The sequence below is a fragment of the Natrix helvetica genome (assembly GCF_964273705.1).
Source record: "Natrix helvetica genome assembly, chromosome: 1".
In the NCBI taxonomy this organism is placed as follows: Eukaryota; Metazoa; Chordata; class Lepidosauria; order Squamata; family Natricidae; genus Natrix; species Natrix helvetica.
Window position 1 is genome coordinate 335,276,910 of NC_138548.1, and position 23,503 is coordinate 335,300,412.

At 38.4% G+C, this 23,503-nt stretch overlaps 1 protein-coding gene across 1 annotated transcript in view; it reads right to left on the reverse strand.

The window, feature by feature from the left end:
• Positions 1-332: 332 nt before the first annotated feature.
• Positions 333-23,503, reverse strand: part of CEP15 (centrosomal protein 15) — a 29,360-nt gene continuing 6,189 nt past the window's right edge. The window contains exons 3-5 of the mRNA XM_081939139.1: positions 20,403-20,526; positions 6,831-6,905; positions 333-2,729 (exon numbers count right to left, since the gene is read on the reverse strand). Coding sequence (XP_081795265.1) covers positions 2,613-2,729; positions 6,831-6,905; positions 20,403-20,526 — 316 coding nt within the window. The 3' untranslated portion in view covers positions 333-2,612. The remainder of the gene's footprint in view (positions 2,730-6,830; positions 6,906-20,402; positions 20,527-23,503) is intronic.

Sequence of the window (23,503 nt, forward strand, 5' to 3'; positions counted from 1 at the left end):
AAACATTACCAACTTGTCTTCATGACAGAACATTGAGTAGGTATAAAATCGCAATGGTCTCTATGCCAGGTTTTGTTTTTTTTTTGTTTTTTGTTTTAATCTTCCCTGCTTCTAAGATAAAAGCTTAATTTGATATTTTTGTAGTTATATAACAGTAATATTTTGTGACATTTTGTATTGTGACACTATAGATGAAATTGTCATCGGACTGACACCCTTTACTGTTTATTACTTAATTAGAACTGTTAACAACACTGCAGAGAAGCGTGCTAATCTGCCATCACATATTATGAAAACAACGTTATTGTTACAAACACCAACACCCACTCAACAGGATAGTTCTAAGATGGCAGTTTCTGTTTAAAAAAAAGAGAGAGAGAGAGAGAGAGAAAGAAAGAGAGAAAACCTGATTTGTTTAATGGACACTTTAGCAGCGAAGAAAAAGAAGTTGATAGCAACTTCTAGCAATTATCTTTCGAAATGAAAATATTTGGTGTAGTATCAGTTTAATGGGGATTTTTTTGGTTAACACGTGTTGGAATTGAAATTCACATGGGAAACAGTAACCACCATAAATGTTGAGCCCTTGAAATTTCTGAAGGTTAAACTTGTCCTCCTCAAAGTCTTTTGAAGAAAAGTGGCAATAGTCCACCTGCTCCCTCTGCTGGTTATTAACATGTTACTTGCCTGTGTAGACAATTTACTCTTTATCTTGGCCCCACAGCTCTCTCTCTTCAGGGGAACTATATCTGCTTGTTACTATCTCATGCTTAGCCGCTCATATGCCTCCTTTTGTCTTTCTCAGACAATGAGCTAAAGGAAAATTCCCACTTGACCAAAATACAAGGACCAAATTAAACACATTGATTAGAAACAAAGCCATCCATGTTATGGTAAAGTATTAAATCATCTAGTAAATGCTTACCTTATCTCTGAATTAATATACGCTTAACACAATAAAATAGATGTTCAAATAAATTTATTTCTTGAAAATAGGTTCCAAATCTTCTAAAAGTCTGGTATCTGGCTCCAATTATAGTGATTGGGGATGTATCAGCAATGCTAAAATGCTCATGTTACTACTACTAATGGTAAAAGGATAGGAATATACTGATTATGGGCTAGCAAGTCATTTGCAACTCTTAGCAGCAACACAAGAATTTATCCACGATGATCTGTCCTTAACCTGATCTTTTAGGTGTTCCAACACTGTAGCCACCACCACTGTAATTGAGTCCAACCATTTTGCTCCTAGTTGTCGTCTTCGTCACTTCACTTCCTCCATTCCTAGCATGAGAGCCTTCTCTAAAAGAGATAGATTGTTGCATAATAGGCCCAAAATAGAATAGTATGAACCTGGTAATGTGTGCCTCAAGTGAGAACTCTAGATTACTTTGTTTGTTGATCCACTGGTTTATTTTCTTGACTGTCTATGGTATTCTCCGGACTCTTCTTCAACACCAAAGATTTAAACTATCAACGTGCTTAATCACGGAGTTCTGTTATTGGTAGTGTTTACTGGTACAGATGAAGCTCCTAGCCCTAAATAAAAAGAAATCTTATGTTTCCCTTAAATTTTAGCTCTAAGGTGCTCCATGTTTCCCACCTACCAGGTATCATTTTTAAGATGCTCACCTGACAACCAGAAATCTGTGTCCCTAACATCAGAAAACAGAAAGAATAAATACATAGTAACTTGTTAAGTATATTCCCTTGCTGTCAGCTATAGAAAAGTGTATAAAATGAAGGGCTTGTGTGAATAATTTCAAGATACATTTGCTCTAAATACTTATTATGACAAAATAACTCCACAATCTGATATGAGAGCCTGTTGTTGTATGATTTATAATTAATTCCAAACCCGAAGTTGGATAATTCTAACAAGCCTACAAAATCAAATTGTAAGGGGGATTCAACCTGAAATATTCTAAGAGAGCACTCTAATCTTTAGTCATAGAATTTGTATTTCCATCCAAATCCAACACAGAATAACCTAGAGCAGAGCTGTCAAACTCATGGCCCGCGGGCTGGTTGAGTCACGCACTGGCCACACCTACGCCCCGTTTAGTGAAGGGGAAAAAGTCCCAATGCGTCACGTGACGCTGCTGTGACGATGCAAGTTTGACACTCCTGACCTAGAGGATGTGCAAATTCAATGGGTTCTATTTGAGTCTTCATCACATGATTTTCTACCAAAAGTAGAAAGTCCTTAAGCTTATGCTACATTTCAATGATCTATACATGTCATTTAAAAATCCTTTTACGGGACAGTAAGCCAAATTAGTACTTTCTACACTTTTATTGGGGAAAAGGGCATCTCTCCATAGCAAAAGTGAAGGACAAGTAACAGATTACATTATTTTTCATCTTAACTGAATAACTGAACAAAGGAGTGTAGCTCCTGCACTGTGTTGTTCATATTTGAGATCAAAGTCACTTCCATGTAGCTAATAGGCCTTTGGGGAAGAAGTCTTCAATGCAGATTTAGAATCGAGTCTCTTATCCAACAAATATTTAAAATAATTAATTAACAATCTACCAATCTGAAGCTTGAATAAATCCTCCCATGGACATGGTTCCGTTTTTGTTTCCCCTTTGTCTTGGTATTGATCTTACGTGCTGTATTGTTGATGTGATTTTTTAAAAAAACCAATTGGGGCTTGTGTTCTTCCTAAAAAAAATGGCTCCCACTTAGGAATGGATTCTTCTACTTTGGCCCAGTAAAGAGTCTAGGGAAAAAACAACAACACAACATGCAATTTAATCGCTTCACAATATAACCTATTATTTACCAGCACAACAGCAAAAGGATCTGAACATATGAAACATTTTTACAGCTTGCTTTATGTTTGAAGTAATTCAGAAAAGGCCAAACTATTTAGTTGCTAAATCTTAAATCCCTCAATTATACAGTATAATGAAGATTGGAAGGATCTCACTACCTAGAGTAAATATGTGATAATTGGATGTGCCCTCTTGTGGTGAATAATGTATTAGAAAGGTAATCCTTCAATTTCTTAATTGTTTCTTTGAGACAGATAGCTTTTTTTTCCTGAACCACAGCGTTATTCCCAAACATTTTCATTTTTTAAAAAAATCACCTTGTCCAAAATATTATTCGGAGGCTAAAAATGGTTTGACATTTACATAAGCACAGTCATGAATTCTATTGGTTGTTCTTTAAATCTACAATGTCAAGGGAATAGTACAAACTCAGAAATCTGTTCAAGGTTCCGTAAGATTTGCTGGCATGGAAAACCGTGGTATTCTGGGATCCACTGTTAAAAGGTAGATCTTGACATTAAAGAATAGGTCCCCTTGTCCACTAACTTTAGACTTGCCCTAATATCCCCTGAATTAAGTTATTATTATCTTTTTACCTCACTTTTTTCTTCTTTCATTCTCAGAGGGCAATAAAATAATCTTAGTTATATAAAAATTTCAAAACCAGAGCATTGTTGCTGGTGGAAGAGATCTTGCTTGATTCATATTTTTGCTTAAAAATATTTATAGAGGTAGTCCAAACAAATATTAATTTCCCCCAACAAACAATAGCCTAATGTTTTAAACTAATAAATCTTTCTTCCTTGAAGAATTACCTAAACAATCAGTCTCATCCTTCCTCTCCCTCAATAACTCATTTTGAAAAAAAAATTGTTCTCCTGCATTCCCATTTTAAACTGTCTTCACTTGTCAGTCATTCTTATTCCATTTTCTTTCTGTCCATCATTGTTGCTCTCATACTTCTTGTGCAAAACCCATCCAATGTTTGCAGTTGTGAAAATGCTGATTCATCCTCAAATATTGCCTTTACCTTTTGAAGTATTTAGAGCTGGGGGGAGAGATGATGTCCCTCTTTTCTCTAGAGTTCTGAATTTCAGAGGAAACCTGGAAGTGATCTGTCTCTTTTTATTTATATTTTACTTCTTAGATTTTTAAAATCTCACCTTTATTATTTTTATATATAACGCAAGGCAGAAAACATATCTGATACTCTGTCATGCCCCCGTTGGAGTCTGAATCTGCGGTGGAAGATGAGCTGGAACAAGAACTGACAGAGAAGGAGAGGCCAGCTCTGTTGGCCTTGGAGGAAAACTGGGGAAGGGCAGAGTCAGTTCAGGCAAGGCTCTTCTGAATTAGTAAGGCCTGCAGACAGGGAGAGCTCAGGAGAAGAGCAAGGACTACCCCCCCCCCCCTGATCCGAGAGCAAGGAGGGAAGAGAGATGGCAAGATCAACGCAGATTGAGCTATGAGGGAGAATGCCCCACCCCCTTTCACAAGGCACACCTGGGGACTGAGATGTAAGGAGGTGCCGGAGGGAGGGGCCTTTGTCGGGAACAAGGACTGAATCTGTGGAGCCTCGTGTGCGCTTGCCAAAGCCTGGAGATTGCTATACTCTGTCTTGTGGAGCTTGCCAGTTTGCCTGCTTCACTGAACTTCTTGCTCTGGTAACTGTTTAGCTAACCTGGCTTATTGGACTGCTGGCCCTGGTTGCTGTTTGATTAACCTGGCTTATTGGACCACTTGCAGCCAGAGGCTTCTGAAGGTGCGTGTGAGAGTTTTGCTCCAGGACTTGTAGTAAATGTGGGAACATTTGGGGGCACAGTTGGAGCAATAAAGGGGAGTTAGACCTGTTCTCTGGTTGTGTTGCTTTTGTACCATGTCCCGGGTCTTGACATACTCCTTCCTCCTCCTATTTTCCCCACAACAGGAACCCCATGGAGTGGGTGGGGCTGAGAGAAAGTGACTGGCCCAGAGTCACCAAGCTGGCTTTTATGCCCAAGATGGGACTAGAATTCACATTTTCCTGCTTTCTAAGCCAGCACTTTAGGCCAAACCAGCTATGCTTACTTTATAGATGTTTAAGATATTTCTGAAGCACAATATGGTATAACTGAGTTTTAGCGCTGTTTCTAAACTTGGAAATGTGGAAGAGGGCAGAGAATTGTACCACTTACATATTATGTGTGCTTTGGTGGTCAATTTTGAGGACCTTCAAAATGTAACACAGTGCAACTCAGAGGCCAAAGCTGAAACAAATACTATGGCCATTTTTCTACAGTACTGGTAGTCTTCAAGTCTTTACGATCACAGTGAAGCCCAAAATTTATATTGCTAAGTGAAACATTTGGTAAGCGAGTTTGTCTCATTTTACGACTGTTCTTGCCCCAGTTGTTAAGTGAGTCATTGCATTTGTTAAGTTAGTCACATGGTTGTTAAGTGAATCTGGCTTCCCCATTGACTTTGCTTGCCAGAAGGTCGCAAAAGCTGATCACTGCAACCGTCATAAATATGAGGCAGTTGTCAAGAGTCTGCATCATGTGACCATGGGAGTGGTGCAACGGTCATAAACTTGCAAAATGGTCATAAGTCACATTTTTCAGTGCTGTCGTAACTTTGAATAGTCACTGAATAAACTGTTGTAAGTCGAGGATTTACTGTACAAGGTTTTTTTAAGAATGGCTTTTATTTATGTTGATGAAAACAATCTCAATATAGGTAGTCCTTCACTTATAACCATTCATTTAGCGACCATTTGAAAGTACAGTGGTCCTGAAAAGAGTGACTTACAACTGGTCCTCATCCTTATGCCTGTCACAGCATCGCCATGGTCAGGTAGTCAAAACTGAGGCACTTGGAAACTGGCATGAAGTTACGATGGCAGTGTCCCGGTGTTGTGGCCCGCCAGTGGCCAGAGGAGCTGGCAGCAGAGTCGGACAATGAGGAGGTTGGGGGAGGAGCATGGGCCAGTCCTGGAGGCTGGGGAAGACTCGGATGAGGGCTCTGCGTCAGAGGCAGAGACAGGGCTGAGGCCATCTGGAAGTGATCAGGTGCCTACGGACCTAGACAGCAGTGAGGCAGAGGAACAGCTAGAGCCTGTTCCCAGTGTGCGCATGCACAGAACTGCCGGAAGAAAAGAACAACTCAGAAATCAGGGACGACTTGGGAGTAAAGTCACGGTGGAAGGTGATTGGCTCCTCCCATAGGAAATAAAAAAGGAATGAAATGAGAGTGGGCTTTTGAAGGAAACAATTCATTCGTTTGGTCGTTAAGATTCGTTTCAGGAGTGTGAAGATCTGTCCGTGAATCTCAGAGACTCTGTGCCCAGTTTTTCCTTGCACAGCACCTCATTTGGAAAATATTTACATGGCAGCTTTCCAAGATAGATAAGGTCAGTGGTCATAATTGCTCCTTTGAAACACTGTTTGCCAGGCCCTGCTGAATGTGAATGAGAGGAATTCACATTTGTTTAATAAAAGGGGTTTTGTTGAGATCAGGACTCTGCCTCGTGCTTTTGGGGGAGTTGTAGGTCTCTAAGTCAGAACATCCAGGGTCAAATGATCACCATTTGTGATCTTCCCAGCCAGCTTCCGACAGGAAAGTCAATGGGGGACACTGGATTCTATCAATGACCCTATGATTCACTTAACAGCTGCAGCAATCTGCTTAACAACCATGGCAAAAAAAGGCTGTAAAAATCAAGTGCAATTCACTTAACCGTTGCCTTGCTTAGCAACAGCAATTCTGGTCCCACCTGTGGTCATCTGAAGAATTTTACCTGTATATAAAACAAGGGGGATGGAAAAACCTTGGAAAGCTTTCAGTTCTCACAATGAAATGAACATGGCACTAAAATGACAGAAACTGATACTGAAATGAGGAGACTTTATTTTGATAAAATGGGCCTTGAAAGTATACTGAAGGCACAATAATCATTGCAATTTTTTTTTTAAAAAAAGACTAATTTCGTTTAAGCAGCAAGATGAAGAAAAGAGTTGAAATATCAGCATTAAAGACAAGAAGTAGTTGAGAAATTGTTTTGGACTTACTTCAAGGTTAACAATTTCAGGATGGAGAAGCAAGTGCTCTCTGGATTGTAGATTTTTCGCTGCTGCCTCAATATCCTGCAACATACAGAGAATCTTTTGAAAAGACGGACGCTTCCAGAAATGACATCCGCAGTTCATTTTCCTTTTTAGTAACTATGAAAATAGAAGTCATATTGTAGCCATACAAGTTGCAATTAATATCAGTCACGTCAGCAAATATAGACAAAGAGAGACGGAGCTAGGTTCTAAGTTGCTTACAATCTAAAGAGAGAAAGAAAAGAAGGGAAATCCTCCCCTCCCCGTTCATCAGTATGGCATTTATTAGATCAGTTTCCAGTAAGTTTCTAAGCCTTTAAACCTATATGATTTAAGACTAGTATATTTATTAAATTCTCTAATACAGCTCATCTGCCTGGAATCACACTGTATATTGGACATTAATACGATTGAGCGTGTCCAGAGATATTTCACGAGAAGAGTACTCCACTCCTCTGCTCACAATAGAATCCCTTACGCCACCAGGCTCGACATTTTGAGCTTGGACAACCTGGAATAGTGCTGCCTGCGGTCGGACCTAAGCATAGTACACAAAATTGTCTGCTACAACGTCCTACCTGTCAACGGCTACTTCAGCATGAAGATGACAAATTGAAGTTCTCCAAGGCTAAGAGGCTCGGGGTCTCTATAGCCAGACTGAAAATGAAATGCAGAAGCTCAGGCAAGGATGAAGCTGTGCAACAGATGATAGCACACCAGTAGCCATCTCAATAAAAATAAAAATAAAATAAATAAATATATTAATTTGTGAAGCATAGTGGATGTAGCTAAAATCTTCAGCTAAACTGCCCACCAGGTTCTCAGGGGAAACTCTAAACTCCCTCTGAAGCCCAACAGGGTCAGTTTGCCAGTAGTGGGCCAATCTAATAGACCCAATCTTTAGCAGGAAGGTTGCGCTACTGAGCTGAAAGGCAATCCGAGGGATGCTGGCTAGGGAATTCTGGGAGATGAAGTCCGATGGTAATGTCCTCTAAAACCAGATCAACACACAAGACACAAGCTAGAGCTAATCTGCAACCTCTGGCATATGCCAGGCCTTCAGTGACTTGGAACAGATTAATGTTTGCTATGGAGGCTATGAATTCTCCAACTCAACAGCATTGTCATCGTCTTTTAACAATCCCATAATCCCTTGCAGGGTGGAGTCTTGGCAAGTGAACGGAGCTAGCAGAGTATTTACTGGCCAGATAACCTTTCTGTCACCAATGCGGAGTTTTGTTCAGCAGATATATATATTCTCATTGTGCCCAAAGAGAGAAATATCTACCTCTACCTAGGATCGAACTCCCAGCCTCCTCTGACTGTGAAGCGAGAGCTCCACCTCTAGGCCACTGCACCACTCCAAACAGCATCTCAACAGCATGAATTGAAGTTCTCCAAGGCTAAGAGGCTCAAGGTCTCTATAACCATACTGAAAATGAAATGCAGAAGCTCAGGCAAGGATGAAACTGTGCAACAGATGATCAGTAGCAAGCTCAACTATTCCTTAAATGAATTAATAAATATAAATGACAGTTGTCCCAATTTGATCAGTTAGGGAAGAAAGACTTTTGAGTCCATTGTCAGAGAAAGTATACCTTATTAAAGCCAAGGGGTTACAATGTAGCAAAGCCAGATCTATAGTTTCGCGTTCAAAGCTTCTGGTTAATGTTCCCTCTCCCCACCGTCCCACTTTTTTCTGGAAACAGTCCCTTGCTCAGTGGGCAAATTGGTGTTCCATTGCATAGTATGATCTTGAAACTGCTGGCACCCAGGATGACATAAAGTTTAGTTTTGATTCCCCTCATGCTAGCCCCCTCCTTCTTACCCCACCAAGTAGCTCCCTACGCCCTACGCCCATTGCCTATGGCAGACTTCCGTATTAAGCTGAAGACCCACCTATTCCAAGCAGCTGGCCTGGCTCAACTCTGATCTAACCATATCGCTCCTGACGGGTTTTTAACTGGGTATTTTAATTATATTTAATTTCTAGGGGTTTTAAATACTGTATTTTAATTGTTTTATCAATCGACCTCCTCCTTGTGTATGTTTCAGTGTATGTCTTTGTTATATGTTTGTTTTGTTTACATATTTATTTCGTATGTTTCGTTGTACGCCGCCCCGAGTCCTTCGGGAGAGGGTGCGGCTAAGAAATAAATATATTATTATTATTATTATCTTGCAAAGCAAAGCAAAATTTAAAGTCCTGACAATAATAAACAAAATAAGCTATTCCAGGGTGCCTAAACTATTGGAATCAGCAGACCCATAGAAACTATTTAGATCACATTAAATATTTTCTCACAAAACACTTATTTTGGCCATTGTTCCCTGCAAACCACCTGTAAGTAAGTAAACATTTATTTTAAACACAGGTCATAACATAAGACACAAAGCACTTGGGTTGCCAAGGAATTTCTCTTTCTCCTCCCTCCCTCCCTTCCTTCTCTCTCTCTCTCTCTCTCTCTCTCTCACACACACACACACACACACACAGGAACGAAAGCACAGGGTTGCAGTCCCCTTTCATTTTCAAAAATGCTGCTGAGATATATGTAGCAAGATTTTTTTTTTGAGGGGAAATAACTATTAGGCTTCAGACTGGCCCTCTTAATAATTTCTTGAATTTACACGACACTAACCCCATAAAGATGCACAAAAGCTTACATCAAAATTAAAATGCCCACACTTAAAAAAAAAAGAATCTTTTTTAAAAAAAGAATAAAAATTTGGCATTCCTATCTAATCCCTACTTCAAGCTAGGTTTGCAGGCACCTTTACAATCTGAAACTAATTCTATTGAGTAGTTTGCCTGAAAAAGCACTTGCAATGTTTGTTGTCAAATTCTTGTTATCTTGTATCCTGCTTTTGTTAAGAATTTATTTTGTTTTGAATTCTTCTATAGGATAATTAAGTAATGAAGCCTCTGCAACTGAGGGAGCATATGAACCAATTAAATAAACAAACTGCCTCGGAAGAGTGGAAGTATAAATGCTAAGAGATAAAATATATACAGGAAATAAACGAGAGCAAATTCAGCTATAATTATGGAATTTTGAACTCCCTGCAGTTTAATGCAGCTTCAGAAATACATCATTAAGTGCACAGGAGGCAATTTTTTGCTCTAATTCAACCGTGGATTTGCTCATCTAAAAAAGTTAAAACAAACTTTTAAAAAATAGGTTAGGAAATATTTTAAATTTCTACCCATAGTTTTCATGAATCTCTTACTTGTGGAAAATCAAAATTTAGCATTGTAGTAAAACAGTGTTGTGGTGGCAGGAAAAAAGAACTTTGGAGATTTCATACAGCTGACCTAAACCTCAAATGTAATAATGCAAAAAATATTTTACATTTTTTTACAGAAAAAAACGAAAATTGTAAAAACTCGGAAACGTAGTAATTACATGTTTCAGACTTCAGTCCTATTCTGTCAACAAGAGAACTAGTACAGTTGTAAAAGCGCACAGAATCAGAAGAAAAAAGATATAGAACGCTTAATTTTAAATGATAAGTTTATTGGATTTGATGGCTATGCTGATCAATGGGTGTTTAATAATGGGTTGTCACCAGGAGAATGTCACAATAATTCTCAAAGGGACTTCCTATAATTTCCAAACCAATATCGATACAGATTTTCAAAGTACAAAGCTAGAATGAGTATAACAAATAGAGTAACTGTTTGGAATACAGTTAGATTCTAACTGTTAGAAGGAAAAGCTACCCTAGTGTAAAGTGAGGAATGTGGAAAAAATTTACTGCAGGCGGAAATGGAAAACAAAAAACATCTGCTTGGGTGTGCTTCATATGATCTCTTCTCAAGATTATGTAAATACCTGTTCCGGGGAACATTTGCTACACTTCACCAATTGTTCACCCTTGGAAAGGTTGTGTTTACGCCATGATATATATAAAATGGACCTTATGAGTCACGGTGGCGCAGCGGTTAGAGTGCAGTACTGCAGGCTACTTCTGCTGACCACTGGCTACCTGCAATTTGGCAGTTCAAATCTCACCAGGCTCAAGGTTGACTCAGCCTTTCATCTTTCCAAGAAATGAGGACCCAGATTGTTGGGGGCAATATGCTGATTCTGTACACGGCTTAGAGAGGGTTGTAAAGCACCGTAAAGTGGTATATACTGTAAGTCTAAGTGCTATTGTTATTTGCATCACCGCAACAATCTAAATCTGGGTTGTTAATACACTACACCAGAGGGGAATAAGAGTAGTCATAATTATGGGGGGAAAGAAATCTTAAAGGAACTAATGGAGGACAAACATCCCATGGTAGAGTTGTTTATTATACAGCAGATTTCTCTTCTGGAGCATAAGACAGGATTTAATTGTTAATCATAGGAATCTAGATTTCAGGGGAATACAAGTAGTTCTCGATTTACAAGTTCATTTATCGACCGTTCAAAGTTACAACAGCACTGAATAAAATGATTTATGACCATTTTTCCCAGTTACAACCTTTGCATCATCTCCATGGTCATGGGATCAAAATTCAGATGCTTGGCAACTGGTTCATATTTATGACAGCTGCAGTGTCCCAGGGTCATGTGATCACTCTTTACGATCTTCTGACAAGCAAAGTCAATGGGGAAGCCAGATTCATTTAACAATTGGGTTGCTAACTTAACAACCGCAGAGATTCACTTAACAACTGTGGCAAGAAAGGTTGTAAAATGGGGCAAAATTCATTTAACAACTGCTTCACTTAGCAACAAAATTTTTGGGCTCAATTGGGATTTAAGACGAGTATTACTACCTGTATTAGGAGACACATCCTGACAGGAGGCTTTATTCAGTCAGTAATGGAACCAATTGCTGTACTCAGAAAAAAAAATGGAGGAGTATCCCTTACTGGAGGAACTGGACAACACTGGGAACGATATAGTAGCTTCAAATGTCTTGCCACAAGCAAAGAGGTTGCATGACGTAGCCAACAAAATCCCCTCATCTCAAGGAGTCTACAATACCTAATAAATAGAGTGTCTATTTACTTTTCAGAAAATACCTGAATCTACAAAGGTACCCAAAGGTGAGAACCTTCATTGACTTTACAAGGGAAAATCTTCACAAAGAAAATGTTAGGAATAAGATTTAACCCCATGGAGGAATTTAAATGAACTCGTTGCATTCTGATAAATCCCTTTCCTTACTAAGGCACAGTATACTTTCTTCTGGAAATCTGAACCGCAGGCTTTGAATTTGGGATAAGCGACAGGGAAGCCAATTCACAGCTTGGAGTGAAAGCATTCGCTGCGCATACGTGATAAAGCCGATATTCCCTCCTGAAGCCAGCCACCAAAGTAGCAAAGCTACAAGAGAGGCAGCAATCTTGAAGCTCTTCCCTGCTCAAGACAAAGATGACGTGCTAATAATGCATTCATAACATGTGCACAAAGATGAAGAAACGCAGCAAGCTGTTCACCAGACATTCAGAACTTCAATACAAACTCACCTCTATTCGCTTTTCTTAGGAAATCGGCACATGGGCTCCCACTTCCATGTGCTCTGTTTAGAGAGAACGAGACTCATTTTAAAAAAAAAAGAGGGGGGGGGAAGAGAAGCTGCCGCTCCCCAAAGCGGTGACAACCCCGCCTTTTTTTCTGTGGGCTTTCATACACAAACATGGGAGCTTCGAGCGCAGGCCTTTTGGGCAAATTGAGAGAGCGAGGAAAAGGGTGTGGGAGTGGGGTGTGAAGAAGCCAAAACTGAACAGAAATGGAAGAGGGGAATATAGCAGATGGCATCATCAAGAGCAGAGAGTGAGTGTGAAGAGTAAGGCATTTAAAGGAAAAAGAAAAAAAGAAACCAGAAAGAAGGAAATTCCCAAAGGGACTTCCTATAATTTCCAAACCAAGGCAGTGCCAAAGAATACAGCTCCTCAGGCAGATTTTTTTTTTCTTTTCAAGAAAATGCAAAAGTGGGATTCTTACAACAAATAGGGCAACTTGGAATACTGTTAGAGAGAAAAGCTACTCTAATATAAATACAGGTTGAGGGATGTGGAGAAAATTTACTACAGTTCGGAATGAGAGAATGGGACAGTCAGAGAGTTTTTCACTCTCTGTGAAGAGAGGGGGAGGGGGCAGGAGTTGGAGGAATTTAATGTTCCTCCTAATGTTCCTCTTTCCCATGTACAGTCCTCGACGTATGACCACCATTGGGACCAGAATTTCCATTGTTGAGCAAGGTGGTTGTTAACTGAATCATACCTGATTCTATGACTTTTGTTGCCATAGTTATTAAGCAAATCATTGCAGATAGGATAGGATAGGATAGGATGGAGTGGAGTAGAGTAGAAATTAGAATAGAATAGAATGGAATGGAATAGAATGGATAACTTTATTGTTTATTTTATTTATTTATTTATTTATTTATTGGATTTGTCAACCGCTCCCTCTCCCCAAGGGGACTCGGGGCGGTGTACAGACAGAATAAAAAACATTATATACAACAATTACAAAACCCCTTAAAAACACAAGTCTGTACAATAGTGCAAAAGTTAATTAATGATTAAAACCAAATAAAATACCCCAAAATTTAAAATAACCAGCTAGAAAAGTCAAGGGATTAGATCATGATTGTGATTGGGCCAGGCCAGCTAATTGGAACAGGTGGGTCTTGAGTTCCTTTTGGAAGGAGCGGAGATCAGTAATAATTCTAATGTCAGGGAGGAGGTCGTTCCAGAGGGTCGGGCCCATCACAGAGAAGGCCCTACTCCTGGGCGCCGCATTGTTTGGCGGACGGCACCCGGAGGAGTCACTTTTAATGTACACGGATCGGCATATATTAAAATTATGTATGTACCCATATATATTATATGACACAGAGAAACAATACAGTCCAGTTTAAGTGAATCACACGGTCATTAAGAGAACCTGGTTTTCCCCATTTTGCTTTTTGAAAGCTGGCTGGGAATGAAAGGTGACTTTCAGGAAGCTTTTCAATGTGCAGAGGTTGGGGGGAGGGGGGGCTGGAGTGGGAGGAGTTTAATGTTTCTCCTTCCCACATAATATAATTATAGGCTCCAGGTATTTCTTTAAGGAGATGGTTTGCAATAATAGGCGTTGTGAAGTCCAAAAACTACACGACAAGGCAGCTGCAGTACAAAATAAAGTTTCTGCTGCAGCCGGGGCAGAAAAAGTTATTGTAGTACATTCCTAGTTTACTAGAGTTTCATCTGATTGATGAAACTTATTTTCATCCTGACATTTTATGTCTACATATTATTCCTTTAGGAACATTCCAGCTCAAATCATTTCAATGGCTGCCTGATTTCCCCCCCCCCCCTTTCAAAATGTTGTTTATAATAAATAGGAAAGAAAAATACTTCGGGGCAAAGGGGGGGGGAACCCACAAAAACCCAAAAAACAAAAAGCGCTGCCTCACATTGATTTTAGTTGAGAAGGGCACTTTGGCAATGCCTACATACCAGATGTGTCTTTTTGTTGCTCCTCTCCAGTTAAAGCATATTCTGAAGTCTATTGTCATCCAGAATACTGATTTAATGACAGCTAACTGACAAAAATTGTTGCTGGAGGCTGAAAGGCGCCTTAAGGGAGGACAATGATGTCACTGAGATTTGATGGCATTTTTGTGTGCTGCTAATAGCTGGAGGCAGCCATGCCGGTTTTCGTTTTCCTTTGAGGTTCGGTGACAAGGTTTGCTTTTGGCAACGCTTTCTAATATATAATGGTCAATTGGACAAACACCTTTAGCATATTAACTGCAGATTCAGATGGGTGGTGTATTGTATTTTAGTCTAAAACATTAGGGATTTATAAAAATATGAAAGATAGCTAGGAGTAGGAGTAAAGAAGGCACCTAAAAGTGGCTTTTGAGATTCCTACTGAAAGTTATTTATTCATTCGGTCACTCCCTGGATATCTCATTTATTTATTCATTCAATCCAGGTTCAATTTATTCTGCCACAACTTGTCTGTCAGAAAGTGCTTTTCTGAGTTCTTCAAAACCCAGGCTTATGCAATTGTGTGACTATCAAGCCATTTTTACTTCTGCCACCCTCTTTTTCAGTTTTTTTAGGCATCAAGGTCTTCTTCATGGGCAGCTAACTTTTCCTACTCACTCAGCTCGACCACTTCACAAGGTTGTTGTTGAGAAAATAGGAGGAAAAAAGATTATTAGGTATGCCCATAGCCTTTCGTTACTTACAAAAAAAATAAAGGCAGGGTAAAAATATCCAGGATATTTTTAGGAATTATCCAAAGATAATAGTGCATTGTCTAGCTGAAAATTATTTATAGGAAATGCTACATCCTTTCTTTCTGGGAAAATATGCAAATTATACGTAGTGACGCACAAAAGGTAACTGGAGATATGATATTTAAATAAGGTAAAGGTTCCCCTTGCACATATGTGCTAGTCGTTCCAGACTCTAGGGGGCGGTGCTCATCTCTGTTTCAAAGCTGAAGAGCCAGCGCTGCCTGAAGACATCTCTGTGGTCATGTGGCCCGCATGACTAAATGCCAAAGGCGCATAGAACGCTGTTACCTTCTCACCAAAGGTGATTCCTATGTTTTTCTACTTGCATTTTTTACATGCTTTCGAATTGCTAGGTTGGCAGAAGCTGGGACAACAGGAGCTCACTCCGTTACACGGCACTAGGGATTTGAACCGCCAAATTGCTGACCTTTCTGATCAACAAGCTCAGCGTCTTAGCCACTGAGCCACCTTTTATTTAAATATAGTTATTCTTAAAAAGGTGTAACACAATAGGAACTTTAACATGTAAATCTGCAGTTGATATGTGTGACTTTTCATCCATAGAGGCAGTTTCTTCAATCATGTTGCTTGTTGTTGATCTTCTTTTTAATAACAGTTAAGGATTTCAATTTTTATAACAATATAAGTATTCTGAAACGTAACTGTTTTGATTCTATATGTACCCGGTTTAGAGAGCATATGTGGCATGAAAATGTCTAAACATCATTATTTTTTTAATTGTTATGCATTATGAATGGTGGGTTGTAGAGTAAGAGATTATTAGTTTAAATAAAGAGTGGAGGGTATAAAATTATTACAAAGAATGTGTCAATATTTTTATCACATTCCAATAGTAACTCTTTCTACCAATCTTACAAAGAAAAAGTTGCATTAAATGCTTCATCGTTACTCAAAAACAGAATTGACTCAAGTCAGTGCTGCTTGCTCCAAAGTAAGTAAACGCAGCATCACTGCCAAAATAACTGCGAATTTCAAAGAATCAACTCATTCTAATTTTAATATTACCCTTTGCTTAATAAAACCAAACAAGAAGATTCCTTGGATTGGCATTTCAGCCATTTTTTTCTTCTGTTTTGGAAGCACGTTTTAATTACAACCGAGAGAGCAATAACAACTCTTTTTATAGCTTTGAAGCAAAACTGAAATGATTTTACTCCATTTAATTTAAATATAGGCAAATACAATGACACCTCATCACGGCATCCGTGTTTTTCCAAGAAAGCCGAATCAACAACTCTCCACATGGTAACTGTGAAATGTACAATGCCTGTTATTGGGAAAAATTTTCTAAAGTTGGCACATAAATCTGAACCTTATTTTCAAGGTTCCAATATAGTGTTCTGTGTAGATCTCATTCCTGTTTTATTTTGTTATCAGAAAGCATCTGCAGTGCTGCCTGCCTGTTAAAACCAGAATAGAACAAATACATCTAAAATCAGTAATGCTGTTCTTTCCTGCCAGACAATTTGTTTTCATGGTCTTCTGATTCTTTCACTAATTTTTCTGATAGTTCTGGCATTCAGACACATTACTCAGAACACCACAATACAGTGGCAGAAATAGTCTATATTTTTCTCCTATAGGTTCCCCATTCTCTCCAATAAGATAGAAGCAATGCAGGGCTTAATTTGAATGTAAGAAGAATTTACACTAAGTTAGATTATGTACATATCAATAAACCAATGGTCTCCATTAATTAGCTAGCAACAAGGTCATTTTTCCCCTAGCTTCGCTATAAAATAGATTGGCCAATGATGAAGAAAATGATGGTCACCATTTCTTCCTTCTTTGCAATTATTTTGGTTGAAAGATCACACTGAAATTTCTTTTTAAACTGTTCATTCTGGCAAATGTAGCCAAACCCCAGTTCCTGTGAAGAACTCGGAGTCCCACTATGTGCAAATTCTCCTTTCTGATCCAGCCAGAAATAATCTCAAAAGCACTCTACTGAAATATGCACAAGAAGGTTATAGAAAAGAACCCTCAGCTCCAAAAAGAGCAGAGTGGGTGAGTGGGTGATCTGTCATAACATGTTTGGAACAAATCAATTAAAGGGAAGCAATTTCCCATTTTTTTTTCTCCAAAGGAAAAAGTAACACATCTCCAGTCTTTAAAGCCATACTGCCCCCAGGGATATCTCTAGAACAATTAAGTAATGATAACTGCCACCATACAAGCAACAGCGTGGAACCCCCCCATAAAAAGGCAACATGAAAATTAAGGCCTCATTTGAAAAAAAAAAAAACATTGAGAGAGATAAAGCGCATACATCCATGTTTTAAAACCAGATGGGGGAGAATTTTCTTGTAAATTCAAAGACGTTGCTCTAAAAAGTTAGAGCAAGAGCACAGAGTGATTCATGAGTGCATGACAGACTATAAGGCAGTTGACAAGTAAGCATCTTGCTTGAGGAATAAAAAGATTAACCTGTCATAAAATAAGAAAAACCCTTCCTATCCAAAAGGATCAGTGTGTTTATGCTCAACTAAGTCAGTAATCCCCCATTTGGAAATGGTTTCCTTAGAGACAGTAGAACTTGCTGATTTTGAGCCAGAAGAAAAAGAAGGGATGATAAGATTTCTTATGACTTGGCTTGCTCCTAGAAAAATGTTGGATCATAAAATTTACAGAGCTAGCCTTTACTGGCATGGGTGAACAAGTATGAAAGCGATATAATGAGCCCATCATACTTTCTCTGAAAGGCCTGTAGAAGCACTTAACTATTGCTTTATATTTGAAGGGGGGGGGAGAAATATAGGATGATTTGTCTCAATACGGTAGACGAAAATATGATGGCAGTAAGTTTGCTAAGAGCTGCACATTATAATAATTACCAATATGCAAAAAAGGATTTTTAAAAGAAGTTAGGAATGGCATCATACTTCCCTTAGCCGTTTTATTCTAGATTCCTAGAAATAAAAACATAGTATTCCAGAACTGAACATTTGCAGTTCTGTTTCTAATGAATTCTGCTTCTTTTTCAGGAGTAGGATTAGCCCTAATGACACAGTGGTGAAGATGCAGTACTGCAGGCAAACTTTCCCCACTGCCTGGAGTTCGATTCTGATCAGCTACAGGTTGACTCAGCCTTCCATTCTTGGTAAAATGAGGACCCAGATTGTTAGGGGCAATATGCTGATATTGTAAGCTGCCCATAGAGTCATGTAAAGCCATGTGGGGTAATATATAAGTCTAATTGTTATTTTTATTGCTATTATTCATTCTGAGGATAGTTTGGTAGTTTTTCAGAAGTTAATTTTCCAAAGGGAAAGTTATTGTACTATACCAAATATATACAGGTGTATATATATACCTATATTTCAGGGCAGGAACAGTAAGTTTTATATATACCTACTTAGGCTTTTTGATTGCTTTAATAAATATTTTTTTAAAAAAATTAATGCTTGTATAAAGCAAAAAGCTTTAAAGTTCTCAACATATTGTGGTAGGTAATCTTTAATGGCTAGGGGTCAAATGTAATAGTTTTGTGGAACTGGAAATCACAAAATTGATAGAGCTCCATTGTATTTATAGGTTTGGTTATGGAGGGAATTTGGAACTTAAAAAAATATGTATACATTCACGATCAATATAATACCATAGCCATGCTATTATTCTTTTAATATGTCAAATTAACAATCAACTAGAGTGAACTTATGCCTCCCAAGTATTTGGTTTCATTCTCCATAGTGGGAAACAAATAGATAGATGTATCAATAGCAATAGATGTATCAAATTGGCTTAATTCCTATCCCATTAATACCACAAATACACTTCTTTGCTTTCTTGTGTATAAATGAATGAACTTCTGCTAACTGCAAAAGAAGAAAGTTCCCTCCTTTTTTTATAAAGAAAAATGTGAAACACTTAATTTTGGTATACAATTATGACTATCGTAAAATCAACCACTGCACTTGGCTTAAGAGAAATAATGACTCTGGGTGGGTCACAACAATCAAAGAAATTACAATCGAAGAAATAACACATAAAACACATTAAATTTCTGTGGATTTTCTTGGCATGGGAATTGGTTAATAGAATTATTATGCAATACTGGAAGGATATATCTGCATCTGATATGCAGCAAATAATATGTACTATTTATCATTTGAATTAGTCTTTTTTTGACAAATACTTCTCCCCCCCAACCTTGTTAATTGGTATGTTTAAATTATATGTCTCTTTTAATATTACTGTATGCATTTGTATTTTTCTTCTGTTGATTGGCTTGGCACAATAAAATAAATTAAAGATAAGAAATCCAGATGGAATTAGGTGCAAGGAGCAACAAGGACAAAAAGGTTTCATCTCAGAAAAGCAAGAGGTTGTTGCATAGTTGAGGAGTGAAACTACATTTTAAAAAATCACAAGGAAACTTGTAAGAGTAGAGTGAGGAGGCAGGGTCAAAACCAGAGACAGCATTGCAGATAAACATGAATGTATGCAGGATCTAAAAGCAAACTGAAAAAAAAAGGGTAAACAATGGGGGGTATGTTGTTGGAATAACAGGGGCACTTGTTTAAGTTGAATGTTAAATACATGAATTTGGAAGATAATGAAAGAAGAGAGGGAAAGTTGTTGCTTTAATTAAGGTGCTAACAGTGCAGATATTAAATTTAATCGATAGCAATAATAATGCAACAAAGACTTAATTGACATCTTGATTTTTAAAAAAAATGATGGCAATTCACTAAGAACAGCCAGCACACTGTTTTAGGAACAATACTTTTAGCAGTATGTCAAGTTCTGCTCAATACAAATATATAGCTGAAAGCAGAGGGAAATACTTTATTGCCTCGTTCAATCACTTTACTGGGCAATTTAAGAGATCATTTGTGAAATAGGCTTTTTAATGAGCAATTTTTGTGGGATTTGTCTATGATTCAATGAACACACTAAGAAAAGGGCTACGATTATGATTACCCAGAGCAGCTAAGATGATAGTTCTGGGTTCAGACCAGCATATTCCTTAAACAAGAAAATTAAGGATAACTATCAAAATAATGGGAGAAAGCTTTTCAAGAACAGTCATTATTGTATGTGATGAACCAGAATTCTGATTCAGAGAAAGCCGATTCTCATGGCCCTAGAACCTCTAGTCTTTTTATTTTGGTTAGAAATGTATATGCTTAGCAAGTTGCAATATTACGCATCTCCATTTTTGGCTGGATGCAATTAAAAGTGTTAGTCACTATTTCAGAATTCATTGGGAAGCGATATAGTTAATGTTACGTGACTATTTTGCAGTAAAGTTACCGCTTCCAAGCCACAGAAACTTACATTTAAAAGGGATACATTTCTTTTATGAGCTGCATCAGCTTCTTGCGTGTGCCATGCCTGTTCAGCGTCTTTGTCTCTTAGATGACTCTCCATCTGCTGAAGCAACACCAATCTCCGAGAGAGTCTACAAAAGGGAAACATTATGATAAGTGGGCAGGCATTCCCCCCCCCCCACACACACACAACAACCAGAAAAGCAACAACCTTTTACCCTCACCCAATTTTTCTCTAATTATGTTGAATACAGCGTGGGAGAACAAAAAAAGAGGGGGAAAGCACATAAAGTCCCTTTTGTGCTGTGCTCCCAGGGAGAAAGTAACCATCATGTTGTACAACAAGCAGTCTCTGTGCATAAATGAGATAACCGGCACAGAACACCTCAAACAAGATGGGCCGGCAAGGCACAGTTAGCCATCTAGAGCACTAGTTATGAGTTCACTGCATTCTGTTAATTCTGCAAATTTAAGAGATCCTGTGTTCAGAAGAAAACTGTCATGTTCCTCATCCTGGTTGTACATTCCTCTGCCCAATTTTAAAAGAGTCCTGTTTTCCTCCCAAGCCAGGTTCCCTGAAAATAATTTCTTTCCCTCAGACACGATCTTTCCAAACCTTTCCTAAGGAAATGAGGCTCCATTTTATTCTCTGCATAGATATGAAAAAGGCTTTTGGGAAAAAGCACTCAGTAATTTCAAGAAAACTCCCCTGGGAGAAAGCAATACAGTGCAGTTTGTATAGAAATGGGATTCTGTACATACACTATATACACAAATGAAAATTGTAAACAGAGGGTGTAAAATGTGGGCCGGGCAGTCTTTTTATCTTATAGGAGGAGAGCATTTCTTCACAAGGGAGTTGGAAGAATAGCCTCAGAGAGATAAAGAAAACTACAGTAGCAGCAAATATACAAGAGAAACAAGGCCCTTATTACTTTTAATAGACTAATGCCAAAGTCAAGGAAACCAAGACTTTATTTATTTATTTATTTATTTACAAGATTTATAGACCGCCCCCTCTCCCCGAAGGGACTCGGGGCGGTGTACAGGCATCTCATTAAAAACCAGATACAAAAAATAAATACCCTTAAATACCCTTAAAATCGAATTAAACCTAACAGCTGTACAGGATAATAAAAGTTAAAAATCAACCTAAAACTAACCCCTAAACATTTAAAAATGTAGACTTGAGGGACTAAACTGGGATTAGGCCAGGCCGGCTAAATTGAACAGGTGGGTTTTAAGCTTCTTACGGAAGGAGCGGAGATCGGTGGTGGTTCTGATATCAGGGGGGAGGTCATTCCAGAGGGTCGGGCCCATCACAGAGAAGGCCCTACTCCTGGGCGTCGCCCGCTGGCACTGCCTAGTGGACGGCACCCAGAGGAGTCCCTCTCTGTGAGAGCGGATCGGCCGAACGGATGTATGGGGCAGGATACGATCCCGCAAATAACTAGGTCCTGTGCCATGGAGCGCTTTAAAGATGATAACCAACACCTTGAAACGCACCCGGAAAGCCACAGGTAGCCAGTGCAGCCCGCGCAGGAGAGGTGTTACGTGGGAGTATCTAGTGACTCCCGCAATTGTCCGCGCGGCCGCATTCTGAACCAACTGCAGCCTTCGGGTGCATCTCAAGGGGAGATGCTGGGTCACTTCTCTATGCAAAGGATATTGGGATATGTTAAACCAATAATAAAGGGGAGAAACTGTTTTCTGCTTATTTTGGCAAAGGTATTATGAACTTGGACTCAATATATGTATAGATTTGTACACAAGCTGTTTTTCCATATTCTTTATTAACTGCTGCGTGGCAAATGATTACAATCTTAGGGAAAAATCTTTGCTGCTGCCTGTTGTATCATCTCCATAAAAATGGTGCTCAGATTGCACCTAGAAAGTAATGCACGCAGTAGATGCTCTACATCTACATCTATTCGCCTATATTCCCTCCATAAAACATATCCATTCAACTGAAGTTAAAGAAATACCACCTACATTCAGATTTATGTAAACTATTCAGAGATTATGTCAAAAAGCACTATCACCCTGTTATTTTTGTATTATTTCAGTAGACTTATATTACATCATTATTTCATTTTTAAACCTTCACCAATTTAGATGGCTGTGTTCTATTGCTCTATTAGATAGATAGATAGCTCTATTGCCTCCTTTTTGAGAAGAAAAAAACCTGAAGTAGAAATCTATTCTTCATCGATTTTGTCATTAAGCTTACTACAGTTTTGGCACTTTTCAAAAGCTTTTTCCCTAAGAATGAATAACTTGTATTTTCAACCATAGAAGCAATTGGAGATGGAATATTTGCCCTTAGAAATCTATTCTAATAGTCACGTACAGTCCAATAGTAATATTGTTTATATTATATTTTCTTATATATATGTATCTATATAGCTGTATTTGTTTCTATTTTGTTGATCTTCTTTTGTTATTAGGTTACTAATCTCTGCACCTGTTATCTAACCATAGATTAAAATGTATAGTGACAAATGTATAGAGCGTTATGGTACAACTATGAAAATAATAGTTATAACTATGACATACAATAGTATGTATTTAAAAGAGACTTGCACTGTATGATTACGAGAACAATGGTTCTAATCAGGGCGTATAATACTATGTATACTTAAAAAGGACTTGATACAGTCAGTACACTGTCGTGGCTAGAAAACTGGAAATGTGATGTACAATAAAGGAAAATGTATAATACCAATATTTAAAAAAGAGAAAGAAATCTATTCTAATTACTTCCACATATTTAATAATTTTTCCTCTACCAGAATGAAAGGAGTACACAAGAGGAACTCCAGGTAGACCTAGTATCACAGATTTTACATTAGGATATAAATAGGGACAGTCTATTTAATCTCCTCACAAATGATCTGGAATCAGCTCTGAGTAGTGTGGAATCACATCTGTGGATGAGATCAAATTGTTAAATACAGAGATGACAAAAAAAGATCTCAATCTGAGGGAATGGAACAAAATGGCAAATTAAGGTTCATCCTAGGATATGAAAAGCAGTGTGTACTGCTGCTAGAAATTTAACCTACATGCAGTATATAGTGGTTAGGATAGCATATTCATTCACAACAA